This window comes from Periplaneta americana, chromosome 16 (genome assembly GCF_040183065.1).
Source record: "Periplaneta americana isolate PAMFEO1 chromosome 16, P.americana_PAMFEO1_priV1, whole genome shotgun sequence".
NCBI lineage: Eukaryota > Metazoa > Arthropoda > Insecta > Blattodea > Blattidae > Periplaneta > Periplaneta americana.
The window spans coordinates 89,099,854-89,115,807 of NC_091132.1; the positions used below are offsets into that span (position 1 = coordinate 89,099,854).

Here is a 15,954-nt window from a genome sequence, read left to right on the forward strand (position 1 = left end):
ACGTAACGCATCATAAAAACCTAAGGTAACATAACCTGTCACTAAAATCCTACACTAACCTCATCTAACCTAACCTAACCAAAACCCTGAACTAACCTAACCTAACCTGTCACATAATTATGCAACGCATTATAATAGTCTAAACTAACCTAATCTGTCACTAAAATCCTAAACTAACCTAACCTGTCACTAAAATCCTAAACTAAACTAACCTAACCTGTCACTAAAATCCTAAACTAACCTAACCTATCACTAAAATCCTAAACTAACCTATCACAAATAATTACGTAACGCATCATAAAAACCTAAGCTAACCTAACCTGTCACTAAAATCCTACACTAACCTTATCTATCCTAATCTAACCTGTCAGTAAAATCCTAAATTAACCCAATCTGCCATAACAGTTCATTTTCTTACCTCTACACACTTCCCTCAAGTATGAAAACCAATCCGCGATCGTTGACTCCGTTACATCTGGTACATTCGTCTCATCGCACTCCCTTATTGTTTGGGAGTACGAAAACTCCCCACAAAGTGGACACTCCATATTTGCGGGAAGCAGACCTTTCTCCCGGCACCACTGTTGCGCTTCATTTTCACTATTAATAATGCTCAGCTTTCTAATATTAATACGATTACCTACTGCAGCCATTGCGTTTCATTTTCACTATTAATAATGCTCAGCTTTCTAATATTAATACGATCACCTACTGCAGCCATTTCCACAACTACGAATTCCCGCTCGAACATTAGAAACTAGCGCGAAACATTCTTTATGTTATATCGATAGCTATGAATTTATACATTTTAAATACCCATGCAACCATCCCGCTGCAATATTGCAAACTAGCGCGGAACGTTCGTAATGCCTCGTAAGTTATGTTGGTATGACTTGTAAGATGGCTGAAAGTGCAGGAAGAGAATACGCTCAATCCTCGTTCAGCCCATCTTTCACCATATCCGCGGTTCCATAAACAGAAGCTCATTTCACTTCACTGCGTTTTTATTTAATGACGCTACTGCTAACCTATCCGGTCCTGCCTCTGCGTCGTAGCGTGACGTCGAAAAAGTTCGTTTTCACATAGTAATCTTGTCGAAACGTTGAATGTATTTTCGCGTTTTACATTCCTTTTCGTAATTAAATTACTTCAAATTCAAAACTATTGTGTTCGTAGTACCGAAGTACCGCACCCTAAGGTGACTAACAAGTTAAGAACTTAGGTGAATAATGGATGATACTAGATGATGATGAACACCCCTGCACTTCACGGAAACAGCCGGATGAATGACAAGCAGTGTTGCCAACACATAAATTATATTCCCGTCAGTAAAACACCTGGAAATCCGTCAAAATTAAAAAAAAGGACCGACACAATATACCTACTTATATATAAATAAAAAAGCAAATTTTAACACAACTTACCAATCTTGATTAAAGTAATAATTCATCCACATCATCTACCTCTAGTTCTGCAGTTGATGTGCTGGGTTGGTCTACGCTGCGGTACGCTGCCATTGTGCCAATTTGGTTGAGAACATCGGCTGGTAGGGTACAGTCATGACCAACGAGTTTGAAAGTCATGACAGCATTTTTTTTCACGCTTAAGTCCAGCACGCACAGTTAGAATCGAATTCACCATATTGGTTTTAAGTCTATTTCTAAGGGAAGTTTTCACATTGTTGAGTATACTAAAATGCTCTCTCCACGTCAGCATTCGACCACGGTAAAACCAAAATCATCATGGCAAAGTCTGAGAGTTCTTGAAATGGATTTTGAGAACTTGCATCCTTATATGACGCGATCTCATGCCAAAATTCAATTGTGTTGGTAACATTTTGCCATTGAACAGTGGTTAATTTAGACCATTGAAAATCAGTTTTTGTTGTTACATTTCCAGTTAACCCTAATTCTTTGGCTAATGGGATTATACTCACTTTAACTACTCTCAAACACTGTTCTGGTGCAATTAAAGACACTTTTTGCAAAACCTGTACATTCCTCGGCAGTCGCCGTTGGAGTTCGTCTGCTAAGCAAAACAGAAAATTTTCGCACCTATTGCGAAACACTTTTTCATTATCAGGGCTGATTTTATTGTCCTTTTTCAAATCAGTTAATAAAATTTCTACTTCATGGCCAAGATAAATATTAGGAGACTTGTATTTTCTAACTTCCACGGTTAGCAGATCTTCCCTATAACCAGGCACAATTCGTCTAGTAATACCTACAATGAGTAGAATTAAATCTTTAAGAAGCTTCGAAGGATCTGCTGTACTTGACTGGAATGACTTCTTGACTTTCTGACATTCTTCTAGATATGGTATAAGAAATACAAGATAGAGTTTATTGATGACGTCACAGTACATACCATATAAGAGTTCAGCTGCGTAGCACTTATTTTGAAGTCTAGATGTCTCAAAATGTATCTGTAATTCAAGCCACTGATTTAGTATGCGATTGACAGCAACTTCAATCGATAGCCACCTTGTATTTGACTGCTGTACAATTTTAAGGGGCTCGGCTCCATCATTTATTGCTTGGAATAACAACCTATATGTGATCTGTCGAGAAGATGACTTTGAAAACCAAGAATAAGTTTCAGATATTAAAAATTCAATATTTCTTGGCAACATTTCTGCAGCAAAAGACACAGCTAACTGAACTGAGTGACAAACACATGGAATCAATACAAGATTACTGACTTCCTGCTTCAGTTTCTGACAGACCCCATTGTTAATGCCTACCATTACTGACGCATTGTCGGTCCCCACGCCTCTCATATGTTTAATGTCTAACCCGTAGTCTGAAAGTAATGACTTTATTGCACTCACAATACAATCTGCATTTCCCTGTTCTAGTTCAACAATTCCAAGAAAAGTGGATACAATTGTATGTTGTTGTTTCGAATAATATACAATGCACACAGCCAGTAGTTTTATGACAGAAATATCTGTCGATTCGTCAATAAGAAGACTAAAGTGACCACTATCAATATCGCTCTGTAGTTCTGATTTAAAATGTTGGAAAAGAATATTCCTAATCAAACCACTACACTTTGTGCGGTGAAGTCGTAAAAGAGAAGCATGGTCAGCACCTTTGAAAAATCTCTTGGTAAGATCGGAAAGATGATCAACAGACCTTACTGAGCAATGGTTAATTACAAAAAGTGAAAGAGCAGCCACAGCAGCTGCACATTCGTACGTATGTTTGACTGGTATAAATTGCAATTTTGACTGATGCGAAGTTGAAAATTGTTCTGATGCTTTTAAATGTTTCTTAGTTCTTCCATGATCGAGTAAATCTGACAATCGCACATTCAGACTGCACTGACAATACTTGCACCGCGCAATACTAGGGTCTCCAGGCACCTCCAACAGCCAATCCTTCACTCTTTCATCACTTAACCACTCTTTTCTAAATTTTCTAGTATAGCTCTTATCTTTCTTTTCTGACATGTTAAATCTGTCAATAAAACATTCACAAAGCAGTACAGACACTAATAATCGTTTCACCTTAAAAAAATACACATTCACAAAGCAGTACAGACACTAATAATCGTTTCACCTTAAAAAAATACAATGTAGGTAACGCGATATAGAAACAAACGTACACTTACGGGGCACACTACATTCCACTACACAGAACGCACACAGAATAATGACTTACACTTTGTGATGCAATCAGCTCCATCTCAAGATTCTGGACACGTGAGTCACCGATTCGTTTTATTAGAATATGTTTGTTTAATTTTTTTAACCAATGCCAAGCTATGTGTCCACTTGCTGCAGCCTGATAAAGACAGCTTCTGTTGGGAGCGAGGTCTTATCTGGGATACACTTTTGTTATGCCGACCTTCCACCTCACATTCCAATACACGGTAGTAATCGTGTCTTCAAGTCGCAGGAAAGTTGCAACGTTCATACTCGGCGTAACCGTCAACCTCTGACTTGATTACGAGGAATTTGAAACGGAAGATTCCTTAACATGGTACGGTACGGACAGGGCTATTCAAAGAAAAAGTAAGATTTCCAAAAAAAATTAAATAATTGAAAATGACAGCAGCTAAAAAAGTCAAAAGCCACCGATGTAAATCGTAATTTCCGCCAGGAAATCTGTCACCCGTCAAAGCCATTTTTTTCCCGTCCAGTTGGCAACACTGAATTGACAAGCCATTAACTCGTATTTTAGAATTCGACTAAATACAGCACCAGTGTTGCCAACTCAGAATTCCATTTACCGCTGCACAAGCTTAAAAAACTCCAGCATCGCATAAAACCTTGACTTGAAGAGACAGGTCAGATTCTTTTCATGTTTTCTGCGGCTTAGACATCTTTTTTAATATCTGTGTTAGTCTCACTAATAGATTTGAACTTATCAACTCATGCTTAGGACTTTAATAAGAATGAACCAAATTACTGTTATGTGTTTCAGTGAATCTTTGGGTGAATTTATAGTAAGTAAGATGTTCTGGTATGAAAAAAATAACATATGGCTAAGAAGTGATACCTTGTATCTGTAAATTTACACGTGAATTAAACAGCTGTTTCAAAAATTAATTTTTCTCAAACTACACAAACTTTTTACATAATGCTGTTCCGCAGTAACAACGACGTAAATGTAACATAGAATGTTTTTCAGGAGAAGCAAAAAACATAATTTTATTTAGATGTAACTATATAATAAATAACAAATATTTGAAAAAAATATATATGATGACAATCGAAATAAAGCGAAATATAATTTTTGGTTACTTTTAAATAGTGCAAGTCAGATAGGAGTGTTTTTAATATTCACCCCAGTTTTACAGTTGTGTCATTGTCCTTTCGGAACAGTAATATGTTCCTGCTTTGCAAAATCTAATGGCGGACAAAATATAGGTAACCATCCAATTTTGTGAACATAATAATAATAGTGTAGTTAAATTAATCTAAATAATAACGTATTTAAGGGTGAATATTCTGAAATGGGCAAATATGAATAACAAAACTGGAAAAAATATATTATATTAATGCTGGGTTGCAAGAAAGCATCTATAGGTTCGTTAAACGCTATTGGTCCTATAACTGTTCAGTTAGCCTAATGTGTACTTTTTTCTCACATTGGTTACGTTACATCTGCTCCTATTATTGAAGATTCTGGTATTAGTTGAGCTTAGAAAAAAATTTTTATGTGAGATTTTCTAATTAAAAAAAAAGCCAAGGGATTGTTGTTATCTTTCCCTTACAGCCCATTGTTTAAGGTATCTTCTAAACTTCTGTACTTCAGATTTCACTTGTCTTCGAACATTTCTTTTTTCACGATCAGTCATATCTACTATTTTCTTTCTTTTTTTATATTCTTTGCCATAGCCCCTTTTTTTTTCTGCAAGTCCTCTTCAGTCATATTTGCCCTCTGCCTACGTATCTTCTCCCTTTCATATTTCCTACTTTCATCATCAGAATTTTTTTTTCTTTCCTATAAAAAATCACTTGAAATAATATTCGAAGTTACTTTATACACTGGTATTTAATAATTGTATGTTAAATGAAACCTCGTCCCACAATAAAGGGACCGATGTTATAGGGACCATTGTTACAAATTAGTATAATTTCCGCAATAGTTCTGACAAAATAAATCGTTAAAAATATCATGGAGGTTAGATTTTTTAGTTGAAAAACATTGTAATGTTTTGCATATACTACGAAAGTTTAGTATATACAAACTATTTTTAATGCCACCTGGGATTGGTGTTACCAATAGAAAACATAACATTCAGTCATCAGTGATGATTTTTGTATTTTTCAATAAAATAAATTACGATAATAGATGAAAAGTTTTTCAACTGGCGCCATGTTGACCTCTCATCACTACTAACCGTTAAAATTTACCACATGAAGGAAAATTGTCTTTTGTGTAGCTCTTTTATTTTGAGGGACCGGCTTTACGAAATTTTTGGGGACAAACTTTACGTTAAAGTTATGTCCTTTCAGAATTAAACAAACAACAATCCCTGTCTTTCAAAAGTATTTTAACTATTTATTTTTATAATCTTGGCCAAGGAAATAAAATCAAATCGAAACATTCCGAGAAAAATTAGTAAAACAGAGTAAAATGTAGTTGGGGACATAGGGACCGTAGTTACATTTTGACGTTTGGACGTTATTCTTTAATTATAGATTTTAAAATTAATCCTTTTATACTTCGTTTCCAACTAAAACATGTGAGAGTTAGTTAATTAAACGCAAAAGTAATCAGTTAACATTTTCAAGAAACTCCTTAAATCAGCTGGGACATACATTTACCCATTTCAGAATATTTACCCTTCAACGAAAAGGTCCACACCTGTGGAGTAACGGTTAGAGCGTCTGGCCGCGAAACCAGGTGGCCCGGGTTCGATTCCCGGTCGGGGCAAGTTACCTGGTTGAGGTTTTTTCCGGGGTTTTCCCTCAACCCAATATGAGCAAATGCTGGGTAACTTTCGGTGTTGGACCCCGGATTCGTTTCACCAGCATTATCACCTTCATCTCATTCAGATGCTAAATAACCAGAGATGTTGATAAAGCATCGTAAAATAACCTACTAAAATAAAAAATAAATAAACGAAAAGACCATTTTTTGTAGATATGAGGTATCACTTCTTAGCCATCGATATGATAAATAAAATAACTCTTATTTTCTGCAAAATTTCATGATTTATTGACAATATTGTATTTTTCTATAATTAATTTTTCTAAATGAAAAATTACATTCATAATTTGACAGCACTGAAAATTAATTACCTGCACAGTACTGTTTCACAGAATTACAATTTATGTAACTAGATCAAAACATTTTTCTACTACAATAAAATGGGTCGATATTGAGCTTAACATCTAGGGTTTACTGTCATACCACCTTAGCAATATGAAAGGCAATACTGACCTTATGAAATGTAGGAATATAAAACTGTGCTCTTCTTTTATCAAAGATGGAAATTTATTAATCATCTACCAATTATAGTTCTCATTCTTTGGATAAATGATATAATGATACTTTTGTGCCATAATATGACAAGTACAATATTTACTCACGTAATCAGCTTCTAATAACATAGCTATCCTCTCGTATTTGTTTTGCAGTTTCAAAGAATTTTCTTTTTCATCTGCTTCTGTAATATTCATTCAAAAACAATAATAGGTAAACTTTCATTGCACTCATTATTCATTTCATGAGTTGTTGCAATAAGAACATTTTTCTGATCTAGGACACATTATGTGCTTATAACAATTTGTTAGCTAGCAGGGCTTGATGAAAAGAAACGAATCGCACAAAAAAATAACGGAAAATAGTACATGATTTCAGAATATTCAAACGATCTTTCAATCATTTAATTTTATAATTTCATAAAGATGTAAAAAAAGCCAAATACCATTATTAAAAATTATTTTATATAGTTTCATCAATTGAATCAATTGATGCATATACAAAAAATAACATCAGTAGGCAACATTATTTTAAAAGTGCTTTAAGTAGACAAGATAAAAAAGCCCCTTATGGTACCAAACTTCCTAATGAATCATTAATTTAACTCCATGATAGATCATGACTTTTTTTGTGTGAAAAATAATTCAAATGTAACATAATAGTTGTATGTTTACTCGATATTGTAATCATTCTATAATGAATAAATATATTTTAATTTATTTATTCTGCATAGTAATAAAAATTACCAGTTTTAATGTTATTACTGGCACTACTTTTTAAGATATAGTTGTCAATTGACTACTACAAATTTGAAATTAAAATTACAAATAGTAATTTACAAGAACTGGAGAAAAAAAATATTCCATTATTAATTTTTGGGACGACAGAACAGTTCGTGATAAAAGTGTAGGTGAAATATTTAAAATTACATTTAAACACTGCAATTTCAATTACAAAATTCTTCCTATTCAAAACTGACTCTTTAGAAGATGATAATAATCTGTCTTGAATAAGAACATGGTTTGTATTAATACATTTAGGTTATAGCACCTTCATATGAATATGCTGGCGTTACAGACTCTGTAATTGTACTGTTAGCTCTTAATTTAATCAGCACAGCAAGTACTTGACAATTAACACATTACAGTATATTCTGTATGTACACTATATGGCTAAGTTACAATAGATTCTGTCAGGACTGCACTATTTTTGTAACAAATATAACAGTCCAGATATTAACTTTTATCAATAAATATATAATTACTATTCAGTCATTTTTAAAGGATTTTTGTTCTTTAAAGGCAGCTGATTTTTTCGAAGTTCTAAGTCAGTAGTGTCAGTGTTGTAAGCTCCGAAACCGGTTGTGGTGCTAGAGACGTCCAGTCGGAGCATGAACTTGCTTATGTCTGTGGAAGCACCGGAGCATGCAATGACTTATAGTGGAGCGCTCCGCTCCGTTTAGGCTGTGTCTGACAACGCTGTTCTAAGTTATGTTAAACATAACGCTACTATAAATTAAACTTTTTAAATCTCAATTTAGGAGTACATGTTGTAGAGGTAGGCCTAAAGAATGTTAATTAAAAATGGTAAATAACAGGAATTTATGTAAATACCTCTATTATGTATTGAGGATGGAGGAGCGAAAAAAGGAAATTGTTTGCATCGTGCCTTCTTGGAAACTTATCATTAAATGCAAATAGTCACTGGTTATTCCATAACAACAAGTAGTCTAACATTCATTTTCATATTGGGACCATTTACTGTGAAGTAACAAACAACACGTCTCTTGTCACTTACTTTATATTTGTGATACCGTAGTTAACATTTAACTCATTATGGTAAAGACTCATGAACACTCTTGAATTCTATAGCAACGAAATTTAAGACATGCATGTACTTCCTTTGTAAAATTTGTGCCTTATGAAGACTGGGGCATAGAAGGAAAAATACATGAGTAGATATAGTAATAATATCGCGAAAAGTTTTCTGTAACAGTTTCGGTGAATTATTTCACCAGATATGGCACAACTATGCTTATTTATAAATAAGATTAACATCTTCATTTCAGACCAACGGGAAATAATATCTGTGACACACAATCCATTTCATTTCTATTATGTACATTGCAACAGATTGTGTTATCCCTTAAAGAGTCGCAGAGTACAGGTTTACCACTGTAACAGCATCACTTCACTTGCTGGCTTTAATCAGCATCAAACGTAAGGCCACATGGCCTTCTGAATTCTTGTCCACGCTCATGAAGCCATTTGTTAGATACTGCAACATAAAATGAGTAGTTCAGATTTTCATACCCAAAAATTAAACTCAGAAATTAATGTTCCTTTCGACAAAAATGAGAGAATACTACAAGAGCTCGAGAATTTCACTTTTGTGTTTCTTGTACATTAGCTGAGCATCAACACAGACATGGAAATTCTACACATCCAACCAAAAAGCCAGAAACTAAACACACTAGAACAATACGAAATATACAGACACACAAAAACACATCCAAATGAAATTCTCAACACACAACTCAATTTCAGAACACAAACACTCTTTGACTCCACATTACACTACACAAACACACCAACACAGGAAACAAAACAAAAGGCGCCCAGACCAGCAACAGCCAATAGCAGGCCGAAACATGTTAACAAGGTAATAAAATTTAACACGTGAAAGACACACAATACGTTTTCCGAAGTGATATAGTGTTAAAAGTTGTGTAATCAAGATGTATACATTAAAAAATGTTATTCCATTGTATTTCAGAGATATACAACATAATTGTAGCACTAAGTATAGGCCTACGTGGTTGAATTTGCCACGGACTTGTCATTGAGTCAAACAAACTAAATGGAAATAAATTAATCGTAGCCAATTTTGAACCTGGCTTCCCATTTTCGGCAAAAGAACAGTGCGGATCCAGGATTCCTTAAAAGAGAGGGGGGATAATTTTGTTTTCCTATTATCACCACTAGTCAGTTCCAGCTGCTTCTAGGTATTCAAGGGATGTTGTTGTTGTTGTTTTCTAATGCCAGGCGTTTGACAATAAAGCCATTTGACCTCTTGCACTCCAATATTTTTCAAAGATATTATCATGGCCAGCCAATGAAGCACAGATTTTGAGATGTTCCGAATCCATTTCTTGGTTTAAGTTGCACAATGGGCAGTTAGGGGACTGATATATTCAAGTTCTATGCAGGTGCTTGGCCAAACAATCATGGCCTGTTACCAATCTAAATGCAGCTACAGACGATTTTCGTGGTAAATGGGGAATTAACTGTGGATTATGATGCAGAGAGTTCCATTTTTTCCCTTGAGATTGTGTTATCAAATTTTGTTTGTTGAAGTCTAAGTATGTAGATTTAATAAATCTTTTCACAGAGTAATACGTAGATTTAGTAACAGGTCTGTAAGTAGCAGTGCTGCCCTTCTTTGCTAAAGCATCCGCATTCTCGTTTCCCAGGATTCCACAATGGGATGGTATCCATTGGAATACAATTCTTTTATTGAGTGATATTAATTGAGAGAGCATTTTAGTTATTTCTGCTGTTTGAGATGAAGGTGTGTGTTTAGAGATGATGTCAGGAATGTACATTCATTTCCAGTGAAAGCTTTGGTGACCTACATATTATGTAAAGCAGAAATAAAGCTGTAGGGTTTAATTCCATTAAAGTAAAATAAATCCGTAAACGTACATATAAATGTTGTCATATCGGCTGAGGGGGGAAAGCTCCCCCTTAGCTTGGATACGCCTATGCAACAGAATGATAGTTAATGTCGAAAATACTGTATATTAAACTATGCGATCACTAAGATAATGATTTAGGACACTCCAATAATAATTTTTAACAGTACGACATGACATGATTAGGAAAAAAATTATTTACAATACGTAATAAATCATATTGAAATTATAAATACCGGTATATTGTTTGGGGTTATAGAACATTCTTATTCAAATGTTACAACAACAGCAGCAACAACACTGATGATTATGATGATGGTGATGATAATTATGATAACAATAATAATAAAAATAATAGTAATAATAATAATAATAATAATAATAATAATAATAATAACAACAATAAGCTGCTGTCAGGAAGTCAAAAGTAGGATAGCAATGGCCAAGGAAGTTTTCAATAGAAAAAGGAGTATCTTTTGCGGACCTCTGGAAAAATAACTAAGGAAGAGACTACTGAAGTGCTTTGTATGGAGTGTGGCATTATATGGGGAAGAAACATGGACATTACGACGAATTGAAGAGAAGCAAATAGAAGTATTTGAAATAGGGATATGGAGAATGGAACGTGTGAAGTGGACAGACGGAATAAGAAATGAAACTGTGTTGGGAAGAGTGGATGAAGAAAGAATGATGCTGAAACTGCTCACTGGCTGAGAAGAAACTGCCTACTGAAGAATGCACTGGAAGGAATGGTGAACGAGAAAAGAGTTTGGGGCAGAAGAAGATATCAGATGATAGACGACATTAAGATATATGGATCATATAAGGAGACAAAGAGGAAGGCAGAAAATAGGAAAGATTGGAATAAGCAGGGTTTGCAGTGAAAGACCTGCTCTTGGGCAGAATACTGAATGAATAATAATAATAATAATAATAATAATAATAATAATAATATGATGATGATGATGATGATTATACTGTGATTGTCCTGATACTGATGAAAACAATGAAGTCGAAAAATTTGTTGGTTTGACCAATACAAATCAAGACCATAACACAACAGCTCTGCTCAAATGAACACACAAGAACTCTTTGACTACAGCTGTAAAATAAAGTGCTGATGACAAGACTTGGTTAAGTAAGTGGTTTCATGGGCGGATCCAGGGATGTGCTAAGAAGGGCTTCAGCTCCCCCCCCCCCCTTTGAGCTGATATGACAATAGTTATATTTCATTTATTTTACTTTGATGAAATTAAACCCAACAATTTTATTTCTGCCTTACATACGTACGTCACCAAAGCATTTGATAGGGTGAATATATACTTCTTGAATAGTAACTAGTGACTCCTTCTACCTGAACTGACGAGTGGCAACAATACTAGGAAAAAAAGTTAGCCCCCACTCCTACTCAGAGAATCCTGGATGCGCCACTGAGTGGTTTGAACAAACACGTCCAAGAACTGGATCCAAATACAACTTTTAGTCGTTGATATAGGCACTTACTGAATTTAAACACTCCGAAAATCCTAAAGAATGTAGAATACTTTTTCCAAACTATGTCTGGTGTTCCTATTTTTTTTTCGAAGTCTACAAAGAATATAATCGTAGTTGCTTTTCAACTCTTCAAGACTTTGTTCAGAAGAAGTTGCTTGCAGCAGCATCAATAAATGGAATTTTGCATAATGGCTTGTGAACGCTGTAAAGGAATACGACAATATGTTAACAGCATTCTTTCGTCATGTACTGAATATGTTGGACGAGTGGGAAAATGACACTTTTCGAAAAAATAAGGATTTCTTACTTTCCTGGAAAAATTCAACCTGCAGTGTTCTCAAAGATTCTGTCATTTTACGATTTTGTCTTCAATATTTGTCAAACTAAAAGACTAGACATAAACTATTGTGACAAAAAGCTTTGCAGAACAAGAGAAGAAGATTTCGTACGCATGTACAGTGAGGCTGGGCGAAATATGTGTTTATGCAAAGGGACCAAACTCTTACAAGAAGTCGAATGTGTGGTGGTAACACAGAAAAGATGAACTACAAATGGATTTTTCATAAAATTCTGGATAACATTTTAATTCGAATAGAGGACTGCTTTAAGTTAATTCAAATCTTTAAGTTTTTCTTTCTACCGAACTATGCCTTTCTACTGAACTATGATCTGTTTGAAAAGCACAGTAAAATGTTTTCGAACATTGATGTAAGAATTTTGGAAAAAATAAATATGAGTTTTTTTTTTTTTTTTTACAACATATTCAGATCTAAGACTAAATGGGATGAGATGTATACATTCATTGTCTGAGATTAGAGGTAAAAACATTTAATACCTAGTGAAGTTCATGCTTACTTACTTATAGTTTTTAAGGAACCTGAAGGTTCATTGCCACCTTCACATAAGCCCACCATCGGTCCCCATTCTGTGCAAGATTAATCTATCAACGTATCCCACCTCCCTCAAATTCATTTTAATATTATCCTCCCATCTATGTCTCGGCCTCCCCAAAGGTCTTTTTCCCATTGGCCACCCAACTAACATTCTATATGTATTTCTGGATTCGTCCGTATGTGCTACATGCCCTGTCTATCTCAAATGTCTGGATTTAATGTTCCTAATTATGTAAGGTAAGGAATATAATGCATGCAGTTCTGCATTGTGTAACTTTCTCTATTCTCCTGTAACTTCATCCCTCTTAGCCCCAAATATTTTCCTAAGAACCTTATTTTCAAACACCCTAAATCACTGTTCCTTTCTCAAAGTAAGAGTCCAAGTTTCACAACCATACATAACAACTGGTAATATAACTGTTTTATAAATTCTAACTTTCAGATTTTTCGACAGCGGATGAGATGACAAAAGCTTTTCAACCAAATAATAACAGGCATTTCCCATACTTATTCTGCGTTTAATTTCCTCCTGAATTCATGCATGAAAACAAAATTTATTTGGGCACAGCTGAAGTTTTTAAACTTATTAAACTGATTGTATCTATCTTTTCTATCCTACCTATGACATCCGCTAAGCACTAATTTTCTATGCTGAAATGAATAAAGACATTCTGCTGATCAGCACTAGTCAAGTTAAATTGTAATTGCTTTTTCTTGAGTCTTTAGAGAAAACACTGCTCAAGAGATGAAGTTGGAACAAAATTTTGTAATCGAATGATTGAAAAATTTGTGGAAAAATCCCACAAAGCAGAGATTGTTTTTAATTGAACTATGTAAATTATAAGAAAATGATGAGGAAAATATCAACTTCATAGGTATATTCTTTCAATTACTATTTTTATATGTTGAATAAAACTTTATAGCATAATTATTATATATTATGAGTATGACATAAGTTATGATTGCTTTATTTATTTTTGTTAATAGCACCCTAATTGTACGCACTCTTCAAAACTCATCAAAAGCCTAAAAAGAACATAACATGTAAAATTAAAACTTATCCTTAAAATTTATACTAACCCCATTTTGATCCAGTGAGGACAGGGCAAGCCGCATGTCGAGTATCCATGTCTCCTTCACCACTAGGATGAAGATTGTACCAAAATGCTGCCGCACCTTTTTCAGGCCTCAAAGCGACATTAATTTGAGGAAAAACTGTGGCTCCACCTTGAGAAACGTCACTCATCTAGAAAAGGAAATTAAATATTAGTTACAGTTTTCTGAAGTAGTGTATTAATTGACCCACTGCAAAAGCAAACATAAACTCGCATAAATTGGTTGACTTAATCCTCTTCCAATCCTCAGGAGCCAGTGAGCATCTCTAATCATATTAGAGGAAGACAATTTTGATTTTTGACATGAGAAAGAAATGAGAGGTCAATTTTATCTGGACTTCTCTCGATCAGGAACAGAGTTCTCTAATATGCCGTAAATATACACAGCTTTATTTTCCTTTCAAAGGGCCAATACTTACACATTACTTATATTTCAACTACAGTCAAATGTCGGTTTAACGAATTTCTAGGGACTCTGTTATCATTTTTGTTGTGCTGAAAGTTCGTTATACAGTAGAACCCCGATTATTTGTCATTCTATTAACTGTGTGGCGGATTATCTGTCTTTCGCTCTTTTTTTGCTACAGAAATACGTAGTACTACTGTACTTTATACACAGTGGCGGATTGTGCCTTTCTTGGATGGGTGTTCACAAAAAAAATATGAGTAATGAGCATACATATATTCTCGTATAGCTGAGTCACAGACAGAGATAAACGAGTTCTAATATGCATGCACCAAATCTACGCATATAAAACCAAAATTAAAACCATTAAACAAGAGTAGAGTAAAACTAATTCACAGGACTCACCTTAGATGGCGTTGAAGATGGTGTTGAAGATCTGGATTTATTTGTAGAGAAACTCCATTCGCCTAGTTTTGAGTGACGCAAACTTATCAATAACTATTACTGAAGTTTCTAATGTTGTTAACAAGTTTTTTTTTTTTTTCCACTGCCAACATAGTCAATGTACTTAATCGATCTTCTGTCATGGTGTTACGGAGGAATGTTTTAATTCTCTTTTCATTTAATACACTCACAATTTCACACACGTCCGTCTCCAAACTTCAAGTATTACTGTTTCAACTTTTAATATGCACCAATGGAGCTTGTATTTTCCTTACTTTGCTGAACAAAAGACAACAGAATCAGCCCCCGTGCATAACGGTATTTTGAAAAGAAAGAGTAAAGAGAGAAACCGAGGAAAGAGGGAGAAAGGAACATGATGCCAGACCCAAGAGAAATGGAGCATCTCTCTTTCTCTGTCACTAGCACGTTAAGACTTGTGGAAGCCAGAGCTATTGTAACCATTGTAACAAACCAGAAAATATTCTCGCTTCAGGCTATTTCACCCTACTAGAGAAAAATTGTGCGAGCTGCTGTCAATGTGTCCAATGGAGATTTAAAGACACACGTCACATGAACGGGACATTCTCTCGAGACAAAAAAAATGTAGGAACATCATTGCACATTGGAAAGTAATAGATGTACCTGTAATAATATTAATACAGTAATATGTATGATTATTGTTGGTTTTTAAGGTGTTCACGTGCTTCTGTGCTCATATAGAGGAACCGCTGCTGGTTATACAGGAAGATTATTGTACTGCGAGACTCCACTCCGTGGCTAGTGTGGCATTCGCCGGTAGCTTATCAGCGTATGCCTTGCATTTCATAATTACATAATTTACAATACAACTTGTACTTTTTGTCGCATTTTCTGGTAAATTTTTTTGTCCCTGCCAAAAATAGCCATAAATCATCAGCAACATTTACAGTTTCGGCAAGAGAATTTTTTTTTTTTTTTCACTATCATT

At 34.6% G+C, this 15,954-nt stretch overlaps 2 protein-coding genes across 8 annotated transcripts in view; both read right to left on the minus strand.

Moving 5' to 3' along the window:
• LOC138690937 (prolyl 4-hydroxylase subunit alpha-1-like) overlaps positions 1-1,550 on the minus strand; it is a 265,004-nt gene extending 263,454 nt beyond the window's left edge. For 2 of the 3 annotated variants that reach the window (XM_069812510.1, XM_069812511.1), the window contains exon 1: positions 1,425-1,550. In XM_069812510.1, coding sequence (XP_069668611.1) covers positions 1,425-1,459 — 35 coding nt within the window. In that variant the 5' untranslated portion in view covers positions 1,460-1,550. Of the gene's footprint in view, positions 1-418; positions 1,348-1,424 lie in introns of those variants that run through there. The other variant, XM_069812512.1, reaches the window with a different exon arrangement.
• A 5,097-nt stretch (positions 1,551-6,647) lies between these two features.
• LOC138690940 (prolyl 4-hydroxylase subunit alpha-1-like) overlaps positions 6,648-15,954 on the minus strand; it is a 310,277-nt gene continuing 300,970 nt past the window's right edge. For all 5 annotated transcript variants that reach the window (XM_069812517.1, XM_069812516.1, XM_069812514.1 and 2 more), the window contains 2 exons: positions 14,103-14,268; positions 6,648-9,218 (listed from right to left, as the gene is read on the minus strand). In XM_069812517.1, the coding sequence (XP_069668618.1) occupies positions 9,145-9,218; positions 14,103-14,268 (240 nt within the window). In that variant the 3' untranslated portion in view covers positions 6,648-9,144. The remainder of the gene's footprint in view (positions 9,219-14,102; positions 14,269-15,954) is intronic.